Source organism: Lissotriton vulgaris, chromosome 3_1, assembly GCF_964263255.1.
Source record: "Lissotriton vulgaris chromosome 3_1, aLisVul1.2, whole genome shotgun sequence".
Classification (NCBI taxonomy): domain Eukaryota; kingdom Metazoa; phylum Chordata; class Amphibia; order Caudata; family Salamandridae; genus Lissotriton; species Lissotriton vulgaris.
The window spans coordinates 282,141,160-282,165,751 of NC_141689.1; the positions used below are offsets into that span (position 1 = coordinate 282,141,160).

Here is a 24,592-nt window from a genome sequence, read left to right on the forward strand (position 1 = left end):
ACGTGGAAAACGTATAATTTTATGCATGTTTAACAATACGAAACGAAGGAATAAAAATAAACCCTATTACAGCAGTTACAGGTGGTCATATTGAATTGAACTCTCATAAAGGTAGCCTGAGTATTCCTGAGTACCTTAGTGGGAAGGTAACATATGGCTCATGAGAAATCAATTGCTTCTATAAATGCCACAGTGCACGGATTAAAAAATAATAAGGTTACATAGTGACTAACAGAATCAATATTACCTGCTGACACTACCCAGTATGCGGGATATAGAATCAATTAAAATTCATAAATCAACATATACCGCATCATTATGACATTCAGTTTTGATACATGGAAATCATACATGTCATATGTAACTAGACAGTTATCAACTGGCTCAATATGCAGGCATTTTAGCTGAGCACTAGTTACCAGACCTTGAGAAATTCAGCTTATCTAGAACTTAAGGAGAGCCACCTGTCTGTTAATCTCCTCCAGTTCGTTTAATCCTTTATTAACTGTATTCAGATAATATATCAATTTACACTCCCTTAAATTGAGTACATTCCCAAAGTCACCTCCTCGTGAGTGAATTTCCACTTTCTCTATCACCCACCAACGGAGACTGTTGCAGTCATGTCCAAAGGTGGTGAAATGTTCCACCAAAGGTGCACCAAGTATCTTGCAACGGATGCGACTGCAATGCTGCAGGATTCTACATTTTACTCTTTGTGTAGTTTGTCCTACATACAGAAAACCGCAAGGACATAAAATAGCATAGATGACTTTTAGGTGTTATTCAGTAACCTTGGGACATAGAGTGAAGAATTCTACTTGGTTCTCCATTTCTACTGGGTAAGCAATCCTTTTCTTGCCCTAGTTCATTGCGACATTACTTTTGGTCGCAAGTTTTTTGCAACAGCCTGACTTATATATTTACTCCATTTCAGGGCTCACACTACTCCTTTGGTTGCCCAATGTTTTAGTCCTGATGAAGACTCGCATGGCCACGGTCCAACTTACCTTTAGGCTCTAAGACGAGTCGAAACGTCGACGCTCTTTTGATTACCTGGATTGTGTAACACATTTTCTGGTGCAATATAATTTTGGAATTAATGTCTCCGTTTAATGAAAATTGTGTATAGAACCTATATCACAGGCCAGGTCACACAAAAAACATTGTATTGTGTCAATCGACGGATTGTGAATATAAATTTGTAAATATATTTGTATGTCCTTTTTCATTCTTCCTTTCTATTAAGCACTTTATTTTCCTTATCTTATGCACGCTCACTTTGGGCAACCTGAAAACTCTCTTATATAGAGATAGTGATGAATGCAATGAATTAAATTTGCTCCTGAATTTGTAATGATTGCTGTTGCTCTTTCTTTATTCCGTATGCACTATAGTACATTGAATGTACAGGGTTGATCTGTGAGACATATCCCATAATTAAGTGAATTTTTTAGCATGTATTGATATATTCGATTCTAGTGAAAGTAATTGTTGAAGACCATTGTATTTGTATACATAAGCACTACGGCTGGTATTTTAAGAGATATTGGCCGTCAGCTATCCCTTTGTGAAAATAGGCTCCGTACTCTGGAACGTAAGTATGAACATACACAAGATGAGAAAATTCTAGGGGATTTTAGGTCGATACTATCAGAATATCAAACATACGCTGAAGACTAACTTAAATATATTACAAAATGCAAGATAGCACGATCTTACGGCGAAGGTGGTAGGCCCGGAAAGGCACTAGCAGACAAAATATGTGCTGGATACTCACCAAATGTGATACCGGCGATTATAGATGGGAGGGGACTCATGCACCGAGATGCCGAAGGTATCCTAAAAGAGTTCATGTCTGCTTATGGGGAGTTATACACTTCGCAACCCACTGCTTTCCCGGAGGAAATTGTACACTACCTAGCAGACGTGTCGATAGCGTGGCTATCTGATGCGCAACGATAATATCTGTCGCTACCAATAACGGTGGAATAGGTCACTGAGATTATTAAATCCCTTCCCAACTGGAAAGCTCCGGCCCTGACGGGTTTACCTGTGAATTTTATAAATCATTTGCTGACCAGTTAGCTCAACCTCTAGTGGAAATGTATGGAGATGCACATGATAAACTGTTATTGCCACAGACATTAAGGGAAGCCATGTTAATAGCCCTTTTGAAGCGCAATAAAGATCGAGAGTACTGTGACTCTTACAGACCTCTGTCCTTAATTAACGTGGACACAAAGATTTTGACGAAATTACTCGCCACCCGGTTACAGCCACTGATTACCAGTTTGATCTTGCCTGATCTATCAGGCTTTATCCCATTGAGGTTAACTGCTCATAACACCTGAACACTCTTCGCGGTATCTCATTATTTAATCCCTAGCACCAAAGCTGCTGTGATACTGTTAGATGCGGCAAATGCCTTTGATTCGATAGAATTGCCATATTTGCATACAGTATTGCATATGGGATTTCCCCCGATTTTTTTACAATGGGTTCAAGTGTTGTATGCGGCCCCAGTGGCGCGTATCAAGATCGACAAATACATATCCGACGCCATACCTATAGCACGGGGGAAACGGCAGGGATGCCCTCTGTCCCCCCTGCTGTTTGCAATTGCACTTGACCCACTAGCCTGCAAAATTAGACAGGGACACCAGTATTTGGGGGTCCAGTTCCCGCAACGTCCCTTGCATATATCACTATATGCAGATGACATGATGTTATATGTTAGGGACCCAGAGCAGCACCTCAATCCTTTATTGAGGGAGTATATCAAATTTAGGCAACAGTCAGGTCTAAAAATCAACTGGTTCAAATCACTAATAATTCCGCTGACTGACACCACTCACCCACATCCAACTGATTACCCATTAGAATGGCAATCGGAACCAGTAAAATACTTAGAAGTCTGGTTTTATAGAGACCCAAAAGTAGTTATTCGTACTAACTATGGCAGGACGATTAGTACACTGGAGGGTAAAATTGAGAGATGGGTCCATCTACCACTGTCCCTAGTTGATAGGTTAGCCATGGTGAAAATGGTTATTCTACATAAATTCCTTTATTTATTCACTAATGTTCCCATTAAGCCACCCGTGGAGGTGTTCCGCAGGATAAACGCCATGGTGCTTCGTCTGATATGGGAGGGTAAACAAGCCCGAATACAAATGCGTGCATTAATGCTACCTTATTCGCAGGGTGAATTAAAGGTCCCTTTACTGTATTACTTATGTGCCCAAGCACAATTCGCACACTTCTGGTATCACAAAGTCTCCTTTGTCACTCATGTTGCAATTGAAGAGGGCGATGCACTGCAGATTCCACTAACAGCAGTTCTAACACATCATAGGCCCCCACTACACAACCAAGACATTAGTACCATAGACACTACAAATGCTGCTTGGCGCACAATGGCCAGTAAGACACATAAGACCCCGCTAAATGCTCAAGTTCTCCCACTACATCACCACCCCGCTATATCAGTCACTCAAGAGGAGTTGGGTGTGGGGTTACTCAGACAAGTGGGCATTGACACCATGGGGGATCTATACCACGACGGTGTGTTTAAAACTTCGGAGGACCTTTCCTTCATTAGCAATCAAACACTAATGTTTAGGTTCACGTATCGCAGGTTACAGAGGGCGATAAAGAAACTCTACCAAACATTTCCTGAGGAACCACAACAATTGACATCACTGCAACTATTACTTACTACGCCCACGCCTTCTCACATGGTCTCCAAACTGTATGTTCCCTTACAGGAAGACATAGCGGGCACCACGTATAGGGCATGGGAGAAGTGGTATACCCCTTTATCAGAGGAAGAATGGGCTGCAACTTGTGCACTGACAAGCTTGCTGACGCCCAACGGGAACCTGCGTATATTGCATTTTAAATACCTTCATCAGACGTACCATACAGCAGAGCGGTTTTGCCAAAATGGATTACGCATGGACTCCAGGTGTACACGATGTAATGTTGACAATGCAGATTTTATAACTCGTACGTGGCATTGTGTAGCGGTGGCAAACTATTGGGCGCAGATCACACAAGTGGTGGGGATTATGGTGGAAACTGTAATTACAGGTGATGTTCGTACATGCCTCTTGGGTCTGGTGCCTGATGTACGTGCTGTAAAACGTAAGTTTTGCGCCATTGCTCTATTAATGGCCAAGCGTAGAGTTTCTTTGAATTGGGGTAGCAAGAAGGCTCCAATGATCAAGCATTGGATTCAAGATCTAGTGTACTGTACAGACACCCTAGAAACATATGAACCAGAATTACCTGCAGGTTCGAGACCAAAAGATTATTGGAAATATTTAATAGATTACCTGAACACGAATGAAATTGATTGTATAAACTGTGTTCATATTAATTGTATTTATGGATTACACTGTGTAGTGGTATCTGGACAAAGGGTACTGTTGTGCAATGATCTGTATGTTCATTATGGTTTGACATTGTATGTCTTTGCAAATACCAATAAATAAATAATACATAAATAAATAAATAAATAAAAATTAAAAGCTGTGTAACGCTGGTCTAGCACTGAGGGCAGATAAGTGTAGGTTGGAGGTCTGGGAAATTGAGTATTTGGGTCATGCTGTCACTGGGTCCGGAACCAAACCAAAGGCTGCTTTAGTTAGTATCATTTTCTGTCTTTGTACATCATAGAATAAAGAGGAATGTGTACATTTCTGTTTATGGCTGAATTTTACATTACGTTTGTGCCTAATTTTGCAGTGAAAACTTTCCACTTAAGAGAATTGTTGAAGAAGGGGAAGAAATTTGTGATGTCAGGAGTGTATGGATTAATTGGAATTTAGTGTGTCTTATGAGTTTGCAGTAGTTGATGGTCTGCTCATGAGAGGCAGCAAATTAATTCCCCTATTCAAAGTAATGGAAAGGTAACTCAACAGTGCTCATACTAGTCATATGGGCATTGCCAAGACTAAAGAGATGATCAGAGTTTGGTATTGGTGGTCTGCAATGGATGTACGCATTGAGAGGATGGTGAGGAACTGTATTGAGTGTTCTCGTAGTGATAAGGTGTTTAAGTGTAGGACACAACCCATGGCGTTGAGGGAGCAGGCGAGTGGTCCTTGTCTGACATTGCTGTGGATAGCATGGGTCAAGTATTATGACCAGTATGTGTTAATGTGCATTGACATGTTTTCACGTCTGATTGTGGGTTTGGTAGAATCTGACTTGGTTGAAGTTTTTTTCTTTTAAGACCTGTTTGTTAGAGAGGGATTTCCTACGTCATTACTCTCTGATAAATGGCATTCAATTCACTTCGGGTGTGGTAGAAGACTTACTGAGAGTGAGAGGGATAAAACATAATAAGGCAGCACTATACCACCCAGAAAGTAATAGTGTGGTTGAGAGACTCATCAAGGTTTTGAAAGAAACATTACAGCAAGCTGTGGTGTCCGGCATAGACTGGGAAGAAGCCATAAATAAAAGGTGCAGGAGTACTGCTTCACTCTACATTCCTCTACAGGAGTATCTCCTTTTCAGCTATTTAAAGGTAGAGTGGCCAATACAGAGGTTATTCCCAGGTGGGTTGCAGAAAAACACATGAGAATAGAGGATCAGGGTTTAGATGCTAGGGAATGGAGCGAACAAGAACAGAAGATGATAATGAAGAGAAAAATGTGGTATGATGCAAGAAAGGCAGTCAAGAACAGAGAGGTTCAGGTAGGCGACTGGGTAAAAATCCCAAGAAAGGGGGGTTCAACTTCCAAATTGAGTCAACTATTCATGGTGTTCAAAATGTTGAGGAATGCAGTAAAGGCAAATGATCACCGAGTTTGGAACTTGAACAGAGTGGCTAAGTACTTCCCTACTGGTGAAAATGTCTCATCCTTTGTGAAATCACAAAATTGACATGTAGGTGTATGTAGGCCTCAAGGTGTAACAAAGGTACCTCTTCAGTTACAAGGTTGTGTGAAGTAATATTTCTTGCTAAAAAAATATTTGATTTAGAATTGTAGCAGATTCTTATTTATTCCTTTTTTCATATATTTTTCTCCCTTATTTTTCCTTATTTTATGGTATTGAATTAGGGAGGTGATGTAGTGTTCTGTATCTTAGGGGTGATATAGTAATCTAGAATGTAGCGTGTTTCCAGGTTGGAATGTGTTATGCTTCAAGCTCAGTTGGTTGCTGAGACTTGTATGTGAATGAGGTCTCTGCTAAGGCTGTACCTAATAAACAAGAGCCAACCCTCAAACCAGTTTTGTGTTCATTTGGAACTTTACAGGAGACCTCTGAATTTCCTTCTGCACGTCCAGGAGTGAACTGAAGAGTGGGTGTAAAGGTCCTATTTGTATAGCCTGATGCCTTTCTTCTGGAAGATGAGAGAAGCTTCCTAACTCCCCTGTTCTGTCTGCAAGCTGGCTGTATTGACAATGTGGAGGTGATGGGTCATGTGTGTGAAGGCAGAGCACACCCTCTTCACTTGCAAGTGGGGTTGTGCTCAGTTCTGCCCCCCATCCTGCCAGCAGATAGCCCATTTAGGCACACCTAATTCCTCTATTATGTGAATGTCTGGAAGGAATTCACTAAGTATAACTGTCAGTTACGCCCAGTCATCTGACGCAAGACAGGTTTGAGGCACAAAAGTAATAAGAGCAGGAAAATGGCATTTTCTAAAAGTAGCATTTTTAGAATGTTAATAAAAAATCTGACTGCAATATTAAAGAGGATTTTTCATTACAATTTCATAGATACCAAACATGAACTGGATACCTGGTCCCAATCCAAAATGAGAACATACTAAATGTAATAGGGCAACCCAATTTCATCCTGTGGGGCAGGTAGGCCTCACTACTGAAAAAACAAATTTAGGAGTTTTTCACTACCAGGACTCGAAAACCTAAAAGTACATGTCCAGCCTTTTATTTACAAAGCACCCTGCCCTACGGGGTATCTAGGGCCTACCTCAGGGAGTAACTCTGTGCAATAAAAGGGGAGCTTAATGCTTGGCAAAGTGGTTATATTACCAAGTCGAATTCGCAGTTTAAAATTGCATACAGGCTGCAGTAGCAGGCCTGGGGCATGTTTTTAAGGGGCTACTTAAGTGAATGGCACAACAAGTGATGTAGGCCCACTAGCAGTATGTAAATTATAGGTTGTGGGTAGATGGTATACTACTCTACAAGGGACTTGTAAGTAAATTAAATATGTTAATTAGGTGTAAGCCAACCAAAGCATGTTTGGAGGGTAAGCACTAGCACTTTAACAATAGTTAGCATTGGTAAAGTACGCAGAGTTCTACGGCCAACAAAAACTAATTTCAGCACAAAAATGCAGGTAAGTAGGCAAAACGTTTGGGGGAAGATCACCCTAAGGCTGATGGGTCTTACACATGCGTAAGGTAAAGAATATATTATAGGGATTTCTTGAAGGAATCTGTTGCATAAATGCATATGTATAATTCATGTTTAGTCGGTTAAATGAATGTTAAAAGAGAATCTTTAGAACTTATTCAATGGTTATTCATATATTTTGGACTGCTCATTTTCTTTCTTTCTTTTAGGTACATAGGCATACAGCTCTTGCTGCAAACACACAATCTCAACAGAATATTCACACCAGCACCTTGGCTCGAGCGAAAGGAGAAATTTTAAGGGTCATAGAAATACTAATTGAAAAAATGCCCTCTGATGTTGTCGACCTTCTTGTGGAGGTATGTAGCATACGTGATTGTCATTTTATTTTGCCCTGAGAAATATAATGATAATTTCTCAAATTTCTTAAGATTTGACTGCTATTACCCACAAACTGAGTTCTCACAACACAGTGCTTAATTAGGAGTGATGGTTGCAGATGGGGCCCGCCAGCACTCATTTCTGGCACAAGCACTTACTGTTCTTCATTAGCCTTTCACCCAGAGCAAGCGAGAGAAAAATACAAAAGAGGAAAAGAAGAGGAGGAGAACAACTAAATAACAGTGACAAGGATAGCAAGCAGGGATGAAAAAGAACCTGCAGGAGTGAGATAAAGGGGCAGGAAATATCTAGTGGTGGAGGAAAGAGGCATGAGTTGGAAGCCAGACTACTCAGTCTTGGTATTCAGCACCCCCAATATTCATATTGCTGGTCGCGGGGTTCTGAGTAAAATTGTGGCTCTGGCATTTTTTGTTTTACAAATTAAGCACTACATCAGAGGACTGAAGAACACTAGGTAGTAGTTAGCCTTCAATATACTATTGAGGGAAAACCATTTTCTAGGAAGATGGTCAGATTCCAGGGTGTTATAAAAAGTCATTAACCTTACAATTTGTTGCATAATTTGGATTCTATACTGTCAAGAGTTTGCAGCTGCTGATAGGCACCGAGCATACATAATTTCCTTGAAAAATGTGCCTGTTGCTTCCTGTTCAATTTGCACTACAATTGCACTGGCACCACTTAAAAAAAGCCTAGTTACAGGTCACTCCGAACCAGAAGTAAGGCCATGCCAGGAAAGCCCTTTGGTACCAGTGTAGTGTTTGATAACATTACTTTAGAACTTTAAATCTACCATTCAGGGATATGATGAGGTGGGTCAAGGAGGTAAGCGATCACGGGCAAGATTATGCACTCTGCTTTATCTCAGAGTTCGAGAATTTGCATTTTAGTAACCGAAGTCTTCTCATTCCGGACAGTTTTATTATGGTACTAATCATGGCTTTTGGACCAAACCAAGCATTGCTCCTACTACGTTGACATACGCCCCAAGAAAATTAGTCAGGCCAAGCATGCTTATTCAGTTGCCAAGCATGTCGCCTGCTAGCCATGGCATGAAACATTTATTTCATCAAAGGGGCCCACAAGCAGTCAACCACGAAAACAGGCAGGTGCTGCAAAAGTGTCGGTGGCAAAATTCTGGACTCTCTCTCACATGCTCAACAACCCCATAATTTACGTGAGAAATCCTAGCAAAAACGACATATATATCGCAGCAAACCCTATATACTCTCTTTTCCTCTGCATTGGCCTCAACTAGTGCTTTCACACAATTTAACATTCAGTCATTGTTGCGAGACCATGATGTAAAATCTTTTCTTTTGGTTACAGGCTTATTCAAATTCACCTTATTTTTGGTTTCTGCTGGCGTCTTTGCAAAATTTGGCTCCACCTCATTTTTCATCTTCACGGTTTTCTTTGACCAACCTATTTTGTTTATTGCATTACACAAACATATAACATCTATTTTGCTCCCTCTCCCCACTCCCTTTGAAGGCTGTTTGTGTCAGTGTTTTCAATCAGCTACAGCATCTTTTTTTCTCAAAATGTCTGTATTAATTTCTTCGACACTGTGTGTGTGTGTGAGAGCGAGTGTGTGTGTTTTTTGTATGTATATATATATATATATATATATGTGTGTGTGTGTTTGTGCACAGAGTATAATTTGCTATTTGTTGCTGTTTGTAGGTCGAGCTATTTACAGCTCTGAACTATTGCAGGGGAAACAACACTCTTGAACAAGCGGATTCCTCCCAATGCATGTTGTCTACTTAGGCGTGACGCTTCGCCAGGCACGCGCTTGGCCTCACACCCCATCCCCATATGCTGTTTCCCTCCCACTCGCTCGCTCCCCCGCCCCCCCACCAAGCTGCTCCCCCGCCATGAGACTTCAAAGCAATGCGCTGAATGCTCGGAAGTGATTGTTTTTCACGCGCTCTGCAGGTCACCATTTGCGGCCGCTAGCGCTTTTTTCTATTGCTCTAGCTTGTTCGTATCCCGCACACCTCCCTTTCCGCTTTCGCCCATCCCTTGTGCTCGTTCCCCTGACTTTTCTTGTTGGCTCCCACTCACTTTTAAGTCATGCGGAGCCTTTTACCAACTGCCAATCCTTTCTGGGTATTGCGCACCTCGTGCTCCGAGCTCTCGCTCTGTCTCCCCATCCCAATCACTCGGCTTCTCTTCTCTTCCCTCCCCTTCCTCTCCCACTTGGCCTGTCAACCTTTCTTTTCTTGCATTCGTTCACCCTTTCTCCACATCATGGTGCTGCCACCACGTCCCCAATGTGTTTTGAACGATTCTGGCTACATGTAAGCAAAGTACCAAACGGACAGTCTCTCCTCTCTGGCCTCGGTCGGTGGTCTTTTTGCTGGTTTATGTACCTGTGAGTTTCTGAACTCTGCACATCGCCTGCACCTCCCCCATCTACCCCTGCACCTCCCCCTCCCCCACTACAGAGCACGACTCACGGCCGTGCTTTCACTTTTACGGCCGCGAGGCCGTGTCTCTTTCATGGCCAATGCTTGTTTTTCTAGCTCCTCTTGAGGCGAACCAACAAGCTCAGTCGAAATGCCCAGAACGTTTACTTGTTGCTGGGAAGACATATTGGCAGGTAAACACCCCTGAAGCTGTGATGTGAGCGTGCCTGGATATCTCTTTGTCAGTTAGATGTTTCATTCATAAAGGTTCAGAATATTAATGCTCTATTGAGTCCGTGTGCGCGATGAGTGCATATCTTCAGATGTTGCATCAGGCACAAACAGCCAGCATTGCCGAGCCGCTGACAGACTGCAGACTTTCTGCCCTGAAAACCTCCCTCCGGCTCTAAGATCGACACATTCCACCCCTAAACCCATAGTTGTGTTTTTCCCCTCTTTGCCAATGACCCTCCCCCCCAAATCACACACTGCTTTACACTACAGTACGAGGTCACGCCTACAAACTTCCACATCATGCTTCTCAGGGCGTCTGAAGCACTTCGATGCCATCAAACAAGCGCTGCTCTGACTGCACTCCCGTTACTTACAGCACTACGAAATACAGCCTCTATGTGGCACGCGCTATAATTATTATTCAACTAGAAAAGCCCAGCATCCATCCTCTGTCTCTTCCTTTTGTGTTCACCCCTCCTCACCCCCATCTCCACTCTGTCTGTCTGCTTCTCGCTTATCAATTCTCTGCCTTTCACGCCCTCTCACTCTCATCCTCCCCTTCCTCCCGGTCTCTCCACTTCCCTCCCCTCCTCACCGACATCCACCCACCCATCTATCCCCGCCATCTCTTTTTTCCTCCATGAACAGTAAAAATATGCCAGCAAAAAATATCGGTAAAGAAAAAAGAGGGAAATTATCAAAATAACTCTATAAATAGGGAAGGAAATTAAAATTACATTACATTATTCTTTAGAAATATTGCTGGGGCCACAGCTCTCACCAGGGCGCATAGTCTCTCTCTCTCCTCTTGCTTTCTTTCTCTCTCTCTCCTGCTCTCTTTCTCTCTCTCCCCCTCTCTCCCCCTCACTCTTTCCCTTTCGATATCTATCTCTTTCTCTACCTCCCTCTCTCTCTCTTTATCTTTCGTCACACTTTCTGTCTCTCCCGCTCTCTCTTTCTCTCTGGCTCTCTCTCCCCCTCTCTGGCTCTCTCTAATCCCCTCTCTATAGCTCTCCCTCCCCATTCTCTCTTTCTCACTCTTTCCCTTTCTCTCCCTCCCTCTCTCTCTTTATCTCTCCTCCCTCTCTTTCTGTCTCTCTCCTCTCTCTTACACGTTCTCCCGGTCTCTTTCCCCTCCTTCTCTTTCCCTCTATACCTCTCCTCTCTCTCCCCCTTTTTTTCTCTCTCTATCTCTCCTCCCTCTTTCTCGCTCTCGCCTTTCTCTCTCATCTGTTGATCGTCCTCCCCCACACACAACCCCCAAACACATCTCCACACACACACACACACACACAACCCCCCCCACACAAAACCCCCCACACAAAACCCCCACACACAACCCCCCACACACAGACCACACACACACAGACCACAGACCACCCCCCCCAAACACACACACACCACACACACAACACTACACACACACATAACACCACACACACAACCCCCCACACACACAACCCCACACACACACAACCCCCCAAACACACACACACAACCCCACACACACGCACAACCCCACACACAATCACACCCGCACACACACACACACAACCCCCCACACACACACAACCCCCATGCACACAACCCCCCATACACACACAACCATCTATCTATATATCTATTGCCCTCACTCTATCAATCTATCACCCTCACTCTATCTATCTATCAAACTCACTCTATCTATCTATCTGTCTATCGCCCTCACTCTATCTATCTGTTGCCCTCACTCTATGTATCGCCCTCGCTCTATCTATAGCCCTCACTCTATCTTGTCGCCCTCACTCTATCTATCTATCGTCCTAACTCTATATGTCCATCTATCTGTCGCCCTCACTATCTGTCTATCTATCGCACTCACTCTATCTATCAACAACACTCTATCTATCAATCGATCGCACTCACTCTATCTATCTATCGCCCTCCCTCTGTCTATCTATCTGTCGTACTCACTCACTCTATCTATCTATCGCAGCATCACTCAGCACCAACACAGAATCACTCAGTGCACCATAACATCAGTCAGGGGCACCACAACATCACACAGGGGCACCACAACATCACTATGCGCTACCACAGCATCACTGAATGCCACAGCATCACTCTTCGCCTCCACATCAATCTTCGCCTCCACATCACTCAGTGCCACCACAGAATCAATCTGTGCCACCATTCAACACCAACTGGTTCAAATATGCTCTCTTAATGTTTCAAGCTTTATTACAAATGTCACAAAAAGATGTTAATGGTTCTGTTCTTGGATTTTCGTCACAATAAAATACACTGAACATAATCTTCACAAAAGTTATTTACAAAAGTTAAAGCTATTGCTATTATAAATGACAATAACTTTATTTAAGTATTAGTTATTTTTTTAAAAAGCCATTGTTATTTATAATATCAATACATCTAAGTCACGTAAATACACCTATTGCATTACAAATGCTATAGGTGTCACATTTGCAAAAGTTAAAACTATTGGCATTGTAAATGACAAAGCTATTCATTTCGCTATTTGCAAAACCAACACATAAATAAAATATTTGTCATTTACAATACCAATATATCAAACTTTCCAAATGCTAGACCTATTGCATTGCAAATGCTTGTCGAGTGTGGGGACGATCCTAACTGACTCTCAAAAGGCAAAACGTAGTTTGTGCTGCCCTGGTAGCGTAAATAAATTTGGCCCAATAGCAAAGTATTTAGAGCAACCATCTGCACTAGATGCACATTAATAGATGTGCATAGTAGATGTAATAATGCTTTTGTTACTACAGAAGAAAGATAAAATTCCCTTTTGTCACAGTAGAGTGAGACTGAAAAACACTGTCTCACAGATTGTGCGCAATAATTACTTTACACTGAGAAACAACCTTGCTGATAGCCCAGGTGCCTCTTCAGTTGAATTTGGTTGAACACCTTATTTTAAAAAAAACATAGACATGAAAAATGCTATGTCATGAACCATATATACCATTGTGTGAAGTATAATTTGCTGTTTGTTACTGTTGTTGAGGAAAGGATGGGATATCGTGACCCACAGGATGCTTCTCCTCTCTTGAGTCATTGCCCGTCCTGTCACTCACCAATGGTAATAAACATCATATTACCCTCCAGAAATCTGCATATATATGCCAAAAGGCACGTTTGCAGAGTGGTAGGAAGAGAGGGCGTGTCCTCCCACCACCTCTCCGCAATCCAGCTGTGTGGGACTTAATGGAAGTAACAGGAGGGGTTTCTGTCCCCCAAGGACTCTTGGGGATTAAGTCCCCTTCCCTCCTAACAAGTAGTGCACCAGAAGACATGTTTACAGAGTGGCAGAAAAAGGGGACGTGGTCTCTGAAGACCTCTCAGCAATCCCACAGTGCAGTATTTACTGGAGCTAACAGGATGTCTATTGCCCCCAAAGACTCTCAGCATTCAAGGTCACTTCATCCCCCAACCAATAGTGCTCTAGGAGGCGCATTTGTGGAGTGGTAAAGAACGGGGCGGGGCAACTTGCTTTTTAAAAAAATTTATTCGGGGAAGAGGGGGGGCTGCATGACCCCATCCTCCTTGGCACTGCAACTTTCCGGGTCCTGCGGGAGCCGGCTTTGCTTTTGTAGAAAAGAAGCTGCTAGACATGCAGCTCCCTCTGTCCAAAAGCAGTTTGCTTAAAGTGGAGCTGCTTTTGCTTTAGCTTGGCGGGGGCTGTAATGCTCTCCCCAAGCCATACCAAAAAGATGTGTCCCGGGGTGGACGCCCCAGGACATAGCAGGAGCTGGCCCTAAGGAGTGGCAGTCTCCAGGGCCATCTATGACTCCAGGAGGGGGTCCGCATGGCCTCCCTCCAATCGTTAATTCAACCCCGGGAGGTGAGGTGCCGTGGGCTGCAACGGACCCCCTCCATTAGATTATTTGAGCCCCTGGGAGGTGGCGGTCCCCAGGTCTGCGGGGGAGCCGCACAGCCTCTCACACTTCTATAATTAGTTGCTCCAAGTAGGTAGCGGTCCCCGGGGCAGCAGGCAAGGCCGTACCAGCCTCTCCAGCATTTTTTAAAGATAGAAGCCATAGGGAGCTGGTGGTACCTGAGGCATTAGTAGGCCCCAGGAGGAAGACCTGTGCGCCCCCTCCTATATTTGCATAATGCCCCAGAGACCTGGCCCGTCCAGGGGCCAATAATGAACGAAGTACAGGAGCCCATGCTTGTTTTATTTTCATCCGGATCCCAACAAAATGCTGTCTTGGGCACTGCAGGGTGCCAGTGGGAACCCCCCCCCCCCCCCTTTCCCCCCTCCCCCCGAGGCATAGGCTATCAGGGTAATACTGCCCTGCCCTCTTTTCTTTTTTCTTAAAAAACCTTTTTTGTGGGACTCGAGATCCCAAGATGGCTGCCAGAACTTCCTGGTTGAAGTGTTGGCAGGCAAAAAATTTCAGTCGGATTTTGGGGGGGGGGGCGCTACAGGGCGCGCTTCGGGATGACTGCTTCCTGAGGCAGCTCCGCTGGTCGGAAACATTATCCGACAATAAAGTCTTTCAACGGGCGCTAAAATATAAATAAATTACCGCCCGGGACGTCGGAATCACTCAGCAATGCTTAGGAGTGCTTAGGGTCGCCGACTGCAGCCCTGTGGTTGAGTAAACCGTGAGTAGACTCTGAGCGCGCTGAGGCAACCTGGCGCTCTCAAAATAGCAGCGCCCAGTGTATAGACTACCCGGAGTGGGTGAAACTCTTTCTGCGGCTACTAAGAGTGTCTGGCGGTTGGAGCTAGGCTGCATGGCGCAGTGGACGGGCTGTGGCACACGGTGTGCGGCACATTGAAGCGAAATGTGAGAGAAATACAGCTGTATAGACCCCCTGCACGGCGCAACGATGACTGTGATCCAATGTGCATAGAATGGCGGGCAGATGTGGTGAGGGAGTGACCTGGGGAAAATGAACAGGGAGGATGGAGATATTGGCTGGCGATAAGGTGTGGCGGCGACTAAGGCACAGATTCAAGTGCTCCTGCATGGTGCATTACGCTCCGCGATACTGTGATAGTGACCTATATCACCAATGTGTGCACTGTAAATGGTGCGCTGCACGAACTATCTGCGCACCGTTCACCTGCGTTGCTGTCTGTAAACTGCAGAGTGTGTGTCCTCGGGACCACTGACCGCACCACCACGCTTGGCGCTATCGAAGCTGCATAACGACATACTGGCACATAATTGAGAGAGTCTGCACACGTGTCCCGCAATACCGGGCGGCTCCAGATGACTTTGTCTCCTGCATGCAGGGAGTCTGGTGAATGGCGGGCATCACACTTCACAGGACCCTCGCCCTGAAGTCCTCAATGGCGCTTTGAACAGACAAGTACCAGCTATTGAAAAGGGACCTACAGAAGCGGCTTTGGTGGTACTGGAGGAGGGGAACGGTTCACGGCGCTCGTCGGGGCCTGTTCAACACACTGCAGTGGGGCACACAGTTACTGACATATCTCTGTGGACTTGTTGGAGGGTGATGCCCTCTCACTGAGGTGGCCATATATGTAGAGACTGTGAACGCCTGCGGAGCGACCTTCTGCACTATTCTTCGGTGGTCAGTCATTACCATAGATCCCCACTACTGGACTTGGATATAACACAGTTTCAACATAGCGGGACTTCTCTGCATAGCGCCTTAAGTCTACCCTACGAAATTCCTGTGCGAGGCTGGACGATACCAGGCATCCTCCCTAAACCTCAGCAATAATGGGAAAACCAGACAGGCAGCAGCTGAAGCTGTCTTTAAAAACTAAGCGCACCACTAAGGGTGGTACAGCGCACTTAATTGGAGGCGGAGCAAACGACGGGCAGGCCCATGGAGAGTGCCCTACAAGCTATACAGGAAAGTCTCTAAACTATAGATGGAAAACTGGACTCGCTCACTCAAAGAGTGGATAGCGTGTCTGCTAAATTAGATAAACTGGGTGAACGTCTGGATGCAGCCGAAGACCGCATAACAGCAGTGGAAGACGGATCACATACTACGAATCGCAAATGCACGGATATGGATAAGAGCCTAGAGGTCATAAAGAACAAGGCTGGAGATTTGGAGGCAAGGTCGCGCCGCAACAATGTTGGGATTGCGGGCGTTCCGGAGAGCACAAACACTTGTAAGATGGAGACATATGTGGAGGACATTCTGGGCGACATCTTTGGTGCCAACATTCTTTCCGCAGTCCTGTTTATAGAACGGGCGCATAGAACATTGGCCCCCAGACCTCCACCAGGAGCCCCTCCGAGACCCATTGTCGCCAGAATACTCAACTACAGGGATCGGGACGCAATCCTGAGGATGGCTAGGGAGAAACAGCAGATCACTTACCAAGGTAACAACCTGACGGTGCAGTTGGCGCGTAAAGACTTTACCCCTGCGAAAAAGAAGTTCTGTAAGCTGGGTATAGAATATGCAGTGCTTTACCCATCTAGACTGCGAGTACCACATGAAGGGCGAGCGACGATGCTGCAGACACCAAATGCGGCACAGGACTTCATAAAGAAACTGATCACTAAAAGAGAAGAGCAAAAATGCACTGAGCTGGGCCGGGATTCTGATAAGACACGGCTAACTCATCTCCTCATCGGACTAACTCTATACCCGGCTGCCTGAAAGAACGGAACGAATCAAGGACACTGGCATCAACCATGTGTCAACAGGTCTTGTAAATCATATGGGTTACGGTTGACGCGATAATCGGAAGATGAGACGTTGCCACCTTTGACCCCGGAATGAAGGAGGACTTTGCTACACTGCAAGCCATTCTTGAAGACGTACCCGCCTCGGCCTCGATGCTGAGGTGGATACTGCACTGTGCTCCAACGGTAGTAATGTGTAGAATGTAAATGTAATGCTGCATCCCCAAAAGGAGACACTGACGCTGAGTATACAGGCAGCCTTGACTGATTTATGTATCTGCTGGCCCTTTGATACATTTGATAATTATGTGCTGGGATATAAAGCTGTCTAACTTGGGGTGCTGATGGAGGGTGGCTGCGTGTAGGAGTTGTAATATTGATGCTTTTGCTATTTAACGTAGTAGACCCAGATGGACATGTAACCTAGGTATTGCTGTAGCGACTTTCCCTATCCCCGGATGGATGGAACACGTTGTTTCGACTTGCACTATATGTAGGCCTAAGGGCTGTATGTTACCTTACATACCAGGCAGCATTGATTGGGGAGTGTTTGAGATGTTTTGGGCACAATTCTTAAGTTGTATTATGCACCTGTGCTCATAACGTACAATCCGACCACATCCACTTAGATGGATGGAGTGACGCGCACTTGGTAGATTCCCTCAGGCGGGAGCTCCCCACTACGGGTTTAGTCATGTTGACCTTTCTGTTACGGGTATGTCTTTGGCGTGGTTGGGATGCCAAAGTGGGAGGGGGGTGGGCGGGACAGAATTGGGGACTGTTTTGCAGATTGCTGTATTTGAACTGTATTGCATACATCCGGAATATTACTAGTTATGTTGTTATTACCTTGTCATGGATAACTATCACATATGCACACACTGACGACAGTGGACAGGTATACGTTACAGATATAGCTTACACCACTGACTATGGATAGTTTACAACCAGCGCATCTCAACTTACTAACATGAAGTGTCCGAGGGCTTAATAACCCGAAAAAGATACGCCAGATATTTGCTTATTTAGGCAGACTACATGTAGATATTGCCCTCTTACAAGAGTCTCGTCTACCTCCTACGCATAAGAGTAATATAGAGAACAGATGGGTGGAAGCAGTGCTGAGCTCCTCATACTCAAGAGGGGTGTTAATTTTAGTAATGAAATGGACGCACTTTCATATAGATAGCACTGTTACAGATGAACTAGGTCGCTAAGTTATAATAACGGGGCATATTAGAGGACAGCGGGTGGCAGTGATAAACATGTATGGCCCAAATGTGGACGACCCTGACTTTTATAAACTAATTTGGCGAAAAATTACCCAATTGCCTGAAATGTCTATACTGTGGGGTGGGGATTTGAATCTCTCCTTGAATTTGGACAGATAAGGCAGCTCCAGGGAGCCACATAAGCGGACGGTGAGAGTGATGCGGGATATCATGGCCGAAACTAACCTAGTTGATATTTGGAGGATGCGTAACCCTCAGCTCAAGGAGGCCACTCACACTTCTGTGGTTCATAACAGTTGGTCCCATATTGACTACTGGCTGGGGCGAAGGAAGTAGCTTCCTAGATGCGGCACGTATGACACCTACCCAAAACCCTCTCTGATCACAACCCAGTGCTATTGACTTTGGACCTTTCCAACTACACACCTCCGCCGTATGTGTGGGGATTCAATGCAAAAGCATTACTAGATTCCACATACACTGACATTATTAGCCAGGCCATTACCGACTATTTTGAGTTGAATCAACCATCTACAGAGGACCCCAGCTTACTGTGGGAAGCATTTAAAGCCACCTTACGGGGAATCTGCATTAGCGCTAATGCTGGAATCTTAAAAGACATCCGTAACCAACTCACCAAACGGGAGGCCACACTACGAGCTTTGGAGCGTGAATACGAACGCATGCACAATGCGGCTACACTAGGTGATATTAGGAAAGTCATGTCGGAATATCAGACATTTCAGATGATGAACTTAATTACCCGACCAAACGCCAAAGTGCACGTACATATGGTGAGGGGGGCAGGCCGGGTCGAGTTTTAGCGAATAAAATATGTTCTGGCTTTACACCACAAACAGTCCTCTCCATTAAGGACGATAACGGTGCGCCCTACTGTGATACAAAGCACATATTAAATGCATTCATGGAAACGTATGGTGACCTATACAAATCCCGAGATACTGCCATACTGACGGAAATTCTAGCCTATCTGGAGGATGTGATGATAGCGTGGCTCTCGGATGCCCAGAGAGAATATCTCTCACTGCCGGTAACAGTAGAAGAAGTCACTGAAGTGGTCAAATCACTCCCAAATGGTAAGGCGCCAGGTCCAGACGGCTTCACCAGCTAATTTTATAAAGCATTTGTCGACCAATTAGCACCCCATCTTGTGGAGATGTATGGGGACGCCCATGACATACATATTACCCCCCATGTTAAGAGAAGCCATGTTCATTGCCCTATTAAAACCAAATAAAGATCCTGAGCAGTGTGAATCATACAGACCGCTGTCCTTAATAAATACGATACTAAAATTCTGGCCAAACTTCTTGCAAAACGGCTATACCAATTGATGGTTAATCTTGTCCTCCCAGACCAATCGGGGTTTATACCCGGTTGATCTACAACCCAGAACACCAGAACCCTGTTTGTGCTATCGCACTACCTTACCCCTAACACGAAAGCCGCTGCAGTCCTTCTAGACGCAGCAAAAGCCTTCGATTCAATTGAATGGCCCTACCTCCACTCTATCCTACAACAAATGGGATCCCCCCAATTTTCCTGCAATGGGATTGGATACTGTATACTGCGCGAATAAAAGTTAATAAATATGTATCGGATGCTATACAGATTGCAAGAGGCACAAGACAGGGTTGCCCTTTGTCCCCTTTGCTTTTTGCAATGGCCCTCGAACCAATGGCATGCAAAATACGACAGGGTCATAAATGCTCTGCGCTCCAGTTCCCACAAAGGCCCTTAAACATCTTGTTATATGTGGATGATATGGTGCTATACATTCGTGACCCTAATATAAACATGTCCCCTCTTCTGAGAGAATATATTAAATGTGGACGTCAATCCGGACTTTAAATTAACTGGTCTAAATTTATCATACTTCCATTAACAAACATCACACGCCCTCATCCAGCAGAATTCCGACTTGAGTGGCAGACTGATCCATTCAAATATCTCGGGATCTGGTATCATCAGAATCCAGACATAGTCATCTGCGCAAACTACGGGAGAGCAATAAGTGCACTGGAGGACAAAATAGAGCGTTGGATTCACCTTCCATTATCCTTGACAGACCGCTTGGCCATTGTCAAGATGCTCATTTTACCTACATTTTTATCCCTCTTCAATAACATCCCCATTACACCTCCGACAGCCGTATATAAAAGGCTGAATACTATGGTAACTCGACTAATATGGGCAGGTAAACAAGCACGCATCGAATTACGTGCCCTTTCATTACCGTTCTCCAGGGGAGGTTTTAAAGTCCCAGATTTTCTCCTGTACTATCTATATGCTCAGGTGCAGAATGCGCAATATTGTTGTCACTGTTTCCCCTACATACCACATGTGGCTATTGAAGAAGGACATGCACACTTCATTCCGCTACCTGCTATTTTGCCTCATTGTAGGCCCCCACTTCATTCTCGCGAGATTAATCTTATAGACGTTACTAATGCAGCATGGCGGAAAATGGCAGGCTGGCACGCAGATTGCCACTCTATGCACCTGCGATGCCTCTGCAACATCATCCAGAAGTGTCAGTAACCCAAGAAAAAGTGGGAGCAGATTTGCTGAGGCAAGTGTGTATTGATACAATGGGGGATTTGTACAATAATGGTACCTTCATAGAACCTAAAGACCTATCATGATTCAGTAATCAGATACTACTTTTCTGGTTCACATATTATAGATTATGGGGAGCCATCAAGAAGCTTTACCCTTCATACCCAAATGAACCACCACAGCTATCCACCCTACAGTTGCAACTCACGGAACCTCGCAAAACACTCATATGGTATCAAAATTATACATTCAACTGCAGTGAGACATTGATGATACCACGCACAAAGTGTTAAAGAGATAGAATAACACGCTTGAGACTCACCTCACGGAGGACGAATGGGCGACCTGCGGTTCCTTAACCGGTATGCTCACAACAAATGGCAACCTACGCATTTTGCACTATAAACACCTGCATCAAACTTATCATACCCCTTCCAGGCTTTATAAATGTGGTCTCCGATCGGACGCACGGTATCAATGCTGTGGTGCAGATAATGCCGATATTATGCATCTCGCCTGGTACTGTGGGTTAGTTAGTGTATACTGGGTGGAGGTTGTAAAGATGCTGGGTGAAATAGTGGGTGTTAATATTGAACACACGATTTGCTCATGTTTTCTAGGACTCATCCACAGTGTACGAGCTACCAAGCGTACATTTTGCATGATAGCGTTACTCCTGGCTAAACGGAGGGTCTTGTTATTCTGGGGTGGCATGGAAGCCAAAAGCCAAGCAATGGCTTAAAGACATGGCCTATTGTAGGGATACTCTTAAAACGTATGAGGAGGAGTTGCCCACTGGTTCCAAACAGAGAGATTACTGGATGTACCTGGTTGAGTATCTACTAGTGAATCAAACTGTTTAAATGTGTATTGAGATGTAAAATGAGCTAATATGTTCCAAGGTAATACTGACTTTTACAATATACTGGATGGTGGATGTAATTGTACTGCAATCTGTATGTTGGTAATATGTTTTTCGACAGTGTAAGTCTTGACAAAATGTTAATAAATAAAAAAAAAAAATGAAAATAAATAAATGAAATAAAATTTCAGTTGGATTTTGGACTCCACATATCTATATTGTTTAAACTTAAATGTCTCTGACACTGCTGAACTGGTTTACACCAAATCACAGAAACAGGCTTTTTAAGGCAACATCTAGATTTCTGCCAAATTTGGTGTAATTCCGTTCAGTGGTTCAACCGGTAGTCATGTTAAGAAAATGAATAATCCCCGTAGACATAACATGGGGAAAACTCGTTTTGGGACCCCCTTTTTTTTCAGCCTCCACTTGACAGATAACTATATATATACACAACAGGGTGTGGGAGCACACCGCTGACCTCTCAGGCAAGGTTCTCCCCTGGCATTCTGGTAAATGCAGCCTCTTGTAGCTTGCTCCGATATTTTCTAGTTTTTCGCCAAGGTTGGCGCAGATAGTGCTGATCTCTAGACACATGTTTCTGGTTTATTAATCGTCATCAGTAGAGAATAAATTCTTTATTTTGGGGTTTCTGAGTAGACTGCCAAACATTATATCCGGTCCGGTACCTCTCACTGGCGCGCAGGTGCTTCATCCACGAGCTTGTCAGCTCAATGAGTCACGGGAGTACTTTAAATAGACAACAGGGTGTGGGAGTACACCCCTGACCTCTCGGGCAAGGTTCGCCCCTGGCATTCTGGTAAAAGCAGTCTCTTGTAGCTCGCTCCGATATTTTCGAGTATTTCGCCAAGGTTGGCGCAGATAGTGCTCTCTCTAGACACGTGTTTCTGGTTTATTAACAGTCATCAGTAGAGAATACAGTCTTTATTTTGGGGTTTGTTGAGTAGGCTGCCAAACATTATATCAGGTCCGGTACCTCACTGGCCCGCATATATATCTTCTCTGGTTCAGCTGCTGTGTTGAAAGTGTTGTAGTGATCCATCAAGAAGGGGCCGACAAAAAATGGGGATCCAAATGTCCCCATGTAAAGTCTATGGGAATTTTTTTTTAACTAGACTACAGCTCGAACTGCTGAACGAAATTACACCAAATTTGGCAGAAAGCTAGATGTTTGTTAAAAAAGTGTGCTTTTTGTGATGTGGTGTAAATCCCTTTAGAAGTTTTTCCGATATCTAACTTAAAAAAATATAGATATCTGGGGATGCGATTCCTTGCAGTGGACTCTGGGATCCTACTACAGTTTGATTGGCTGCCAACACCTCAACCAGGAAGTGTTGGCAGCCATCTTGGGACTCAGCTTAAAACTGTGTCCTAGAAAAAAAGTTAAAAAATTAAGAAAAAGGGGCAGGGTAGGAATATCCTTATGCCCCCCCCCCCCCCCCTCCCCCACCCCCCCTGTTTTTTTCAGTTGTGATTTGCTCTATAATGGTCCATTGGAGGTCATTTGGAGTATGGTTATGTTGGAGAAAATATTCACTCATCTTAGTTGTGACTTTGCGACATCTGATGTTGCTGCGATGTTCGCAGATTCGTTGTTTTACCTTGCGAGTAGTCATTCCAACATATCTTTTGAGACACGGACACGTGATCAAATCCATAACCGTACTCCAAATGACCTCCAATGGACCATTATAGAGCAAATCACAACTGAAAGAAACACTACCAACATCCTTTTTGAGAAGGAACAACGCTGGGTATATAGATTGGGGACCCATCTAAATGGCCTCAATGATCAATCCTTGGGGTTCAGTACTCAAGCGTTAATGATCCTGAAAGACTAATAACCAACCCTGTCTACCCATAACTGTACCTTGGGCAACTCAGTAAACATCGGTAACAATGTCCTTTAGTCCGATTCCTTCAGCTCCCAATATGTGCCTTTTAATTTGCTTATTGAATGAGGTGTTTTACATATCATCTTTTTCCCCTCCCCCCTTTGTTCCTGCTCTTACAGCATTGAATAAGCATTTTAATGCATCTTTGTCGATCTCAATAAAGTTTATTTCGTCCATGAGATCGCCCTCGACCTGAGTTCCAAGCCTCCTCCTGGCCGGATTCATTGATAGGTCCTTTCTACCCACGTGCTCCTAAACCAAGCCTCTCTTTGAAGCCTTCACCCTATTGGCAGTTTCCCCAAACCTCTTTCCTGAGCTCGGATTGGCCGCCCAGCCAGCTCCAGCGGACCCCGCCCCCGTCAGCTCCACACTTCAGCATTCTCCGACCACGGCCCCACATCCACGGGGTCCGGTAGCAGGAGACGCTAGGTGCTGAACGGGTGACAGGCGTTGCGGGCGTAAGATCTTCATACTACCTTCTCCATTAATCAGATAAGTAATCTGCGAGCCTCTCCTCTACTTAGAGTCTAATCCCGATTTCGCCATTTTTAATATCCCTCTACAGGGTGTGCTATTGTCGCCTCCACCCCCTCCCGAGACCCATGGGGTGTGGATCTTGTAAATCACAAGTGAGAATCCTATCCAGCATTCGTCAGTAATAATATTTTCCTTGACGTTTTCCTACATCACCATTTGCCCCATATTAGGGCATTTTGATCGCCTAACCATGAGTGATGTAATATAGGCCGATCTGTCCAACGGCCATTTCTACGTGACATAGTGCATGTTTCTACGCTGGTCCTACCTTTAGAGCAGCGTTTTCTTGCACTAAAATACCGTTTATGGCACAAAGATCACTTTTTTACTAGTCCTAAGCATGTCCACACACAGATTTCTCGCTGCAGAAAACCCTTGAGATGGATCGCACTAACTATGCCTGACTTTCACCTTGTGGATACCCTGCT

At 44.5% G+C, this 24,592-nt stretch overlaps 1 protein-coding gene across 4 annotated transcripts in view; it reads left to right on the forward strand.

The window, feature by feature from the left end:
- The window catches only part of WDR7 (WD repeat domain 7), a 1,275,554-nt gene that overhangs the window by 977,753 nt on the left and 273,209 nt on the right, over positions 1-24,592 (forward strand). For all 4 annotated transcript variants that reach the window (XM_086960437.1, XM_086960439.1, XM_086960436.1 and 1 more), the window contains one exon: positions 7,553-7,702. In XM_086960437.1, the coding sequence (XP_086816563.1) occupies positions 7,553-7,702 (150 nt within the window). The remainder of the gene's footprint in view (positions 1-7,552; positions 7,703-24,592) is intronic.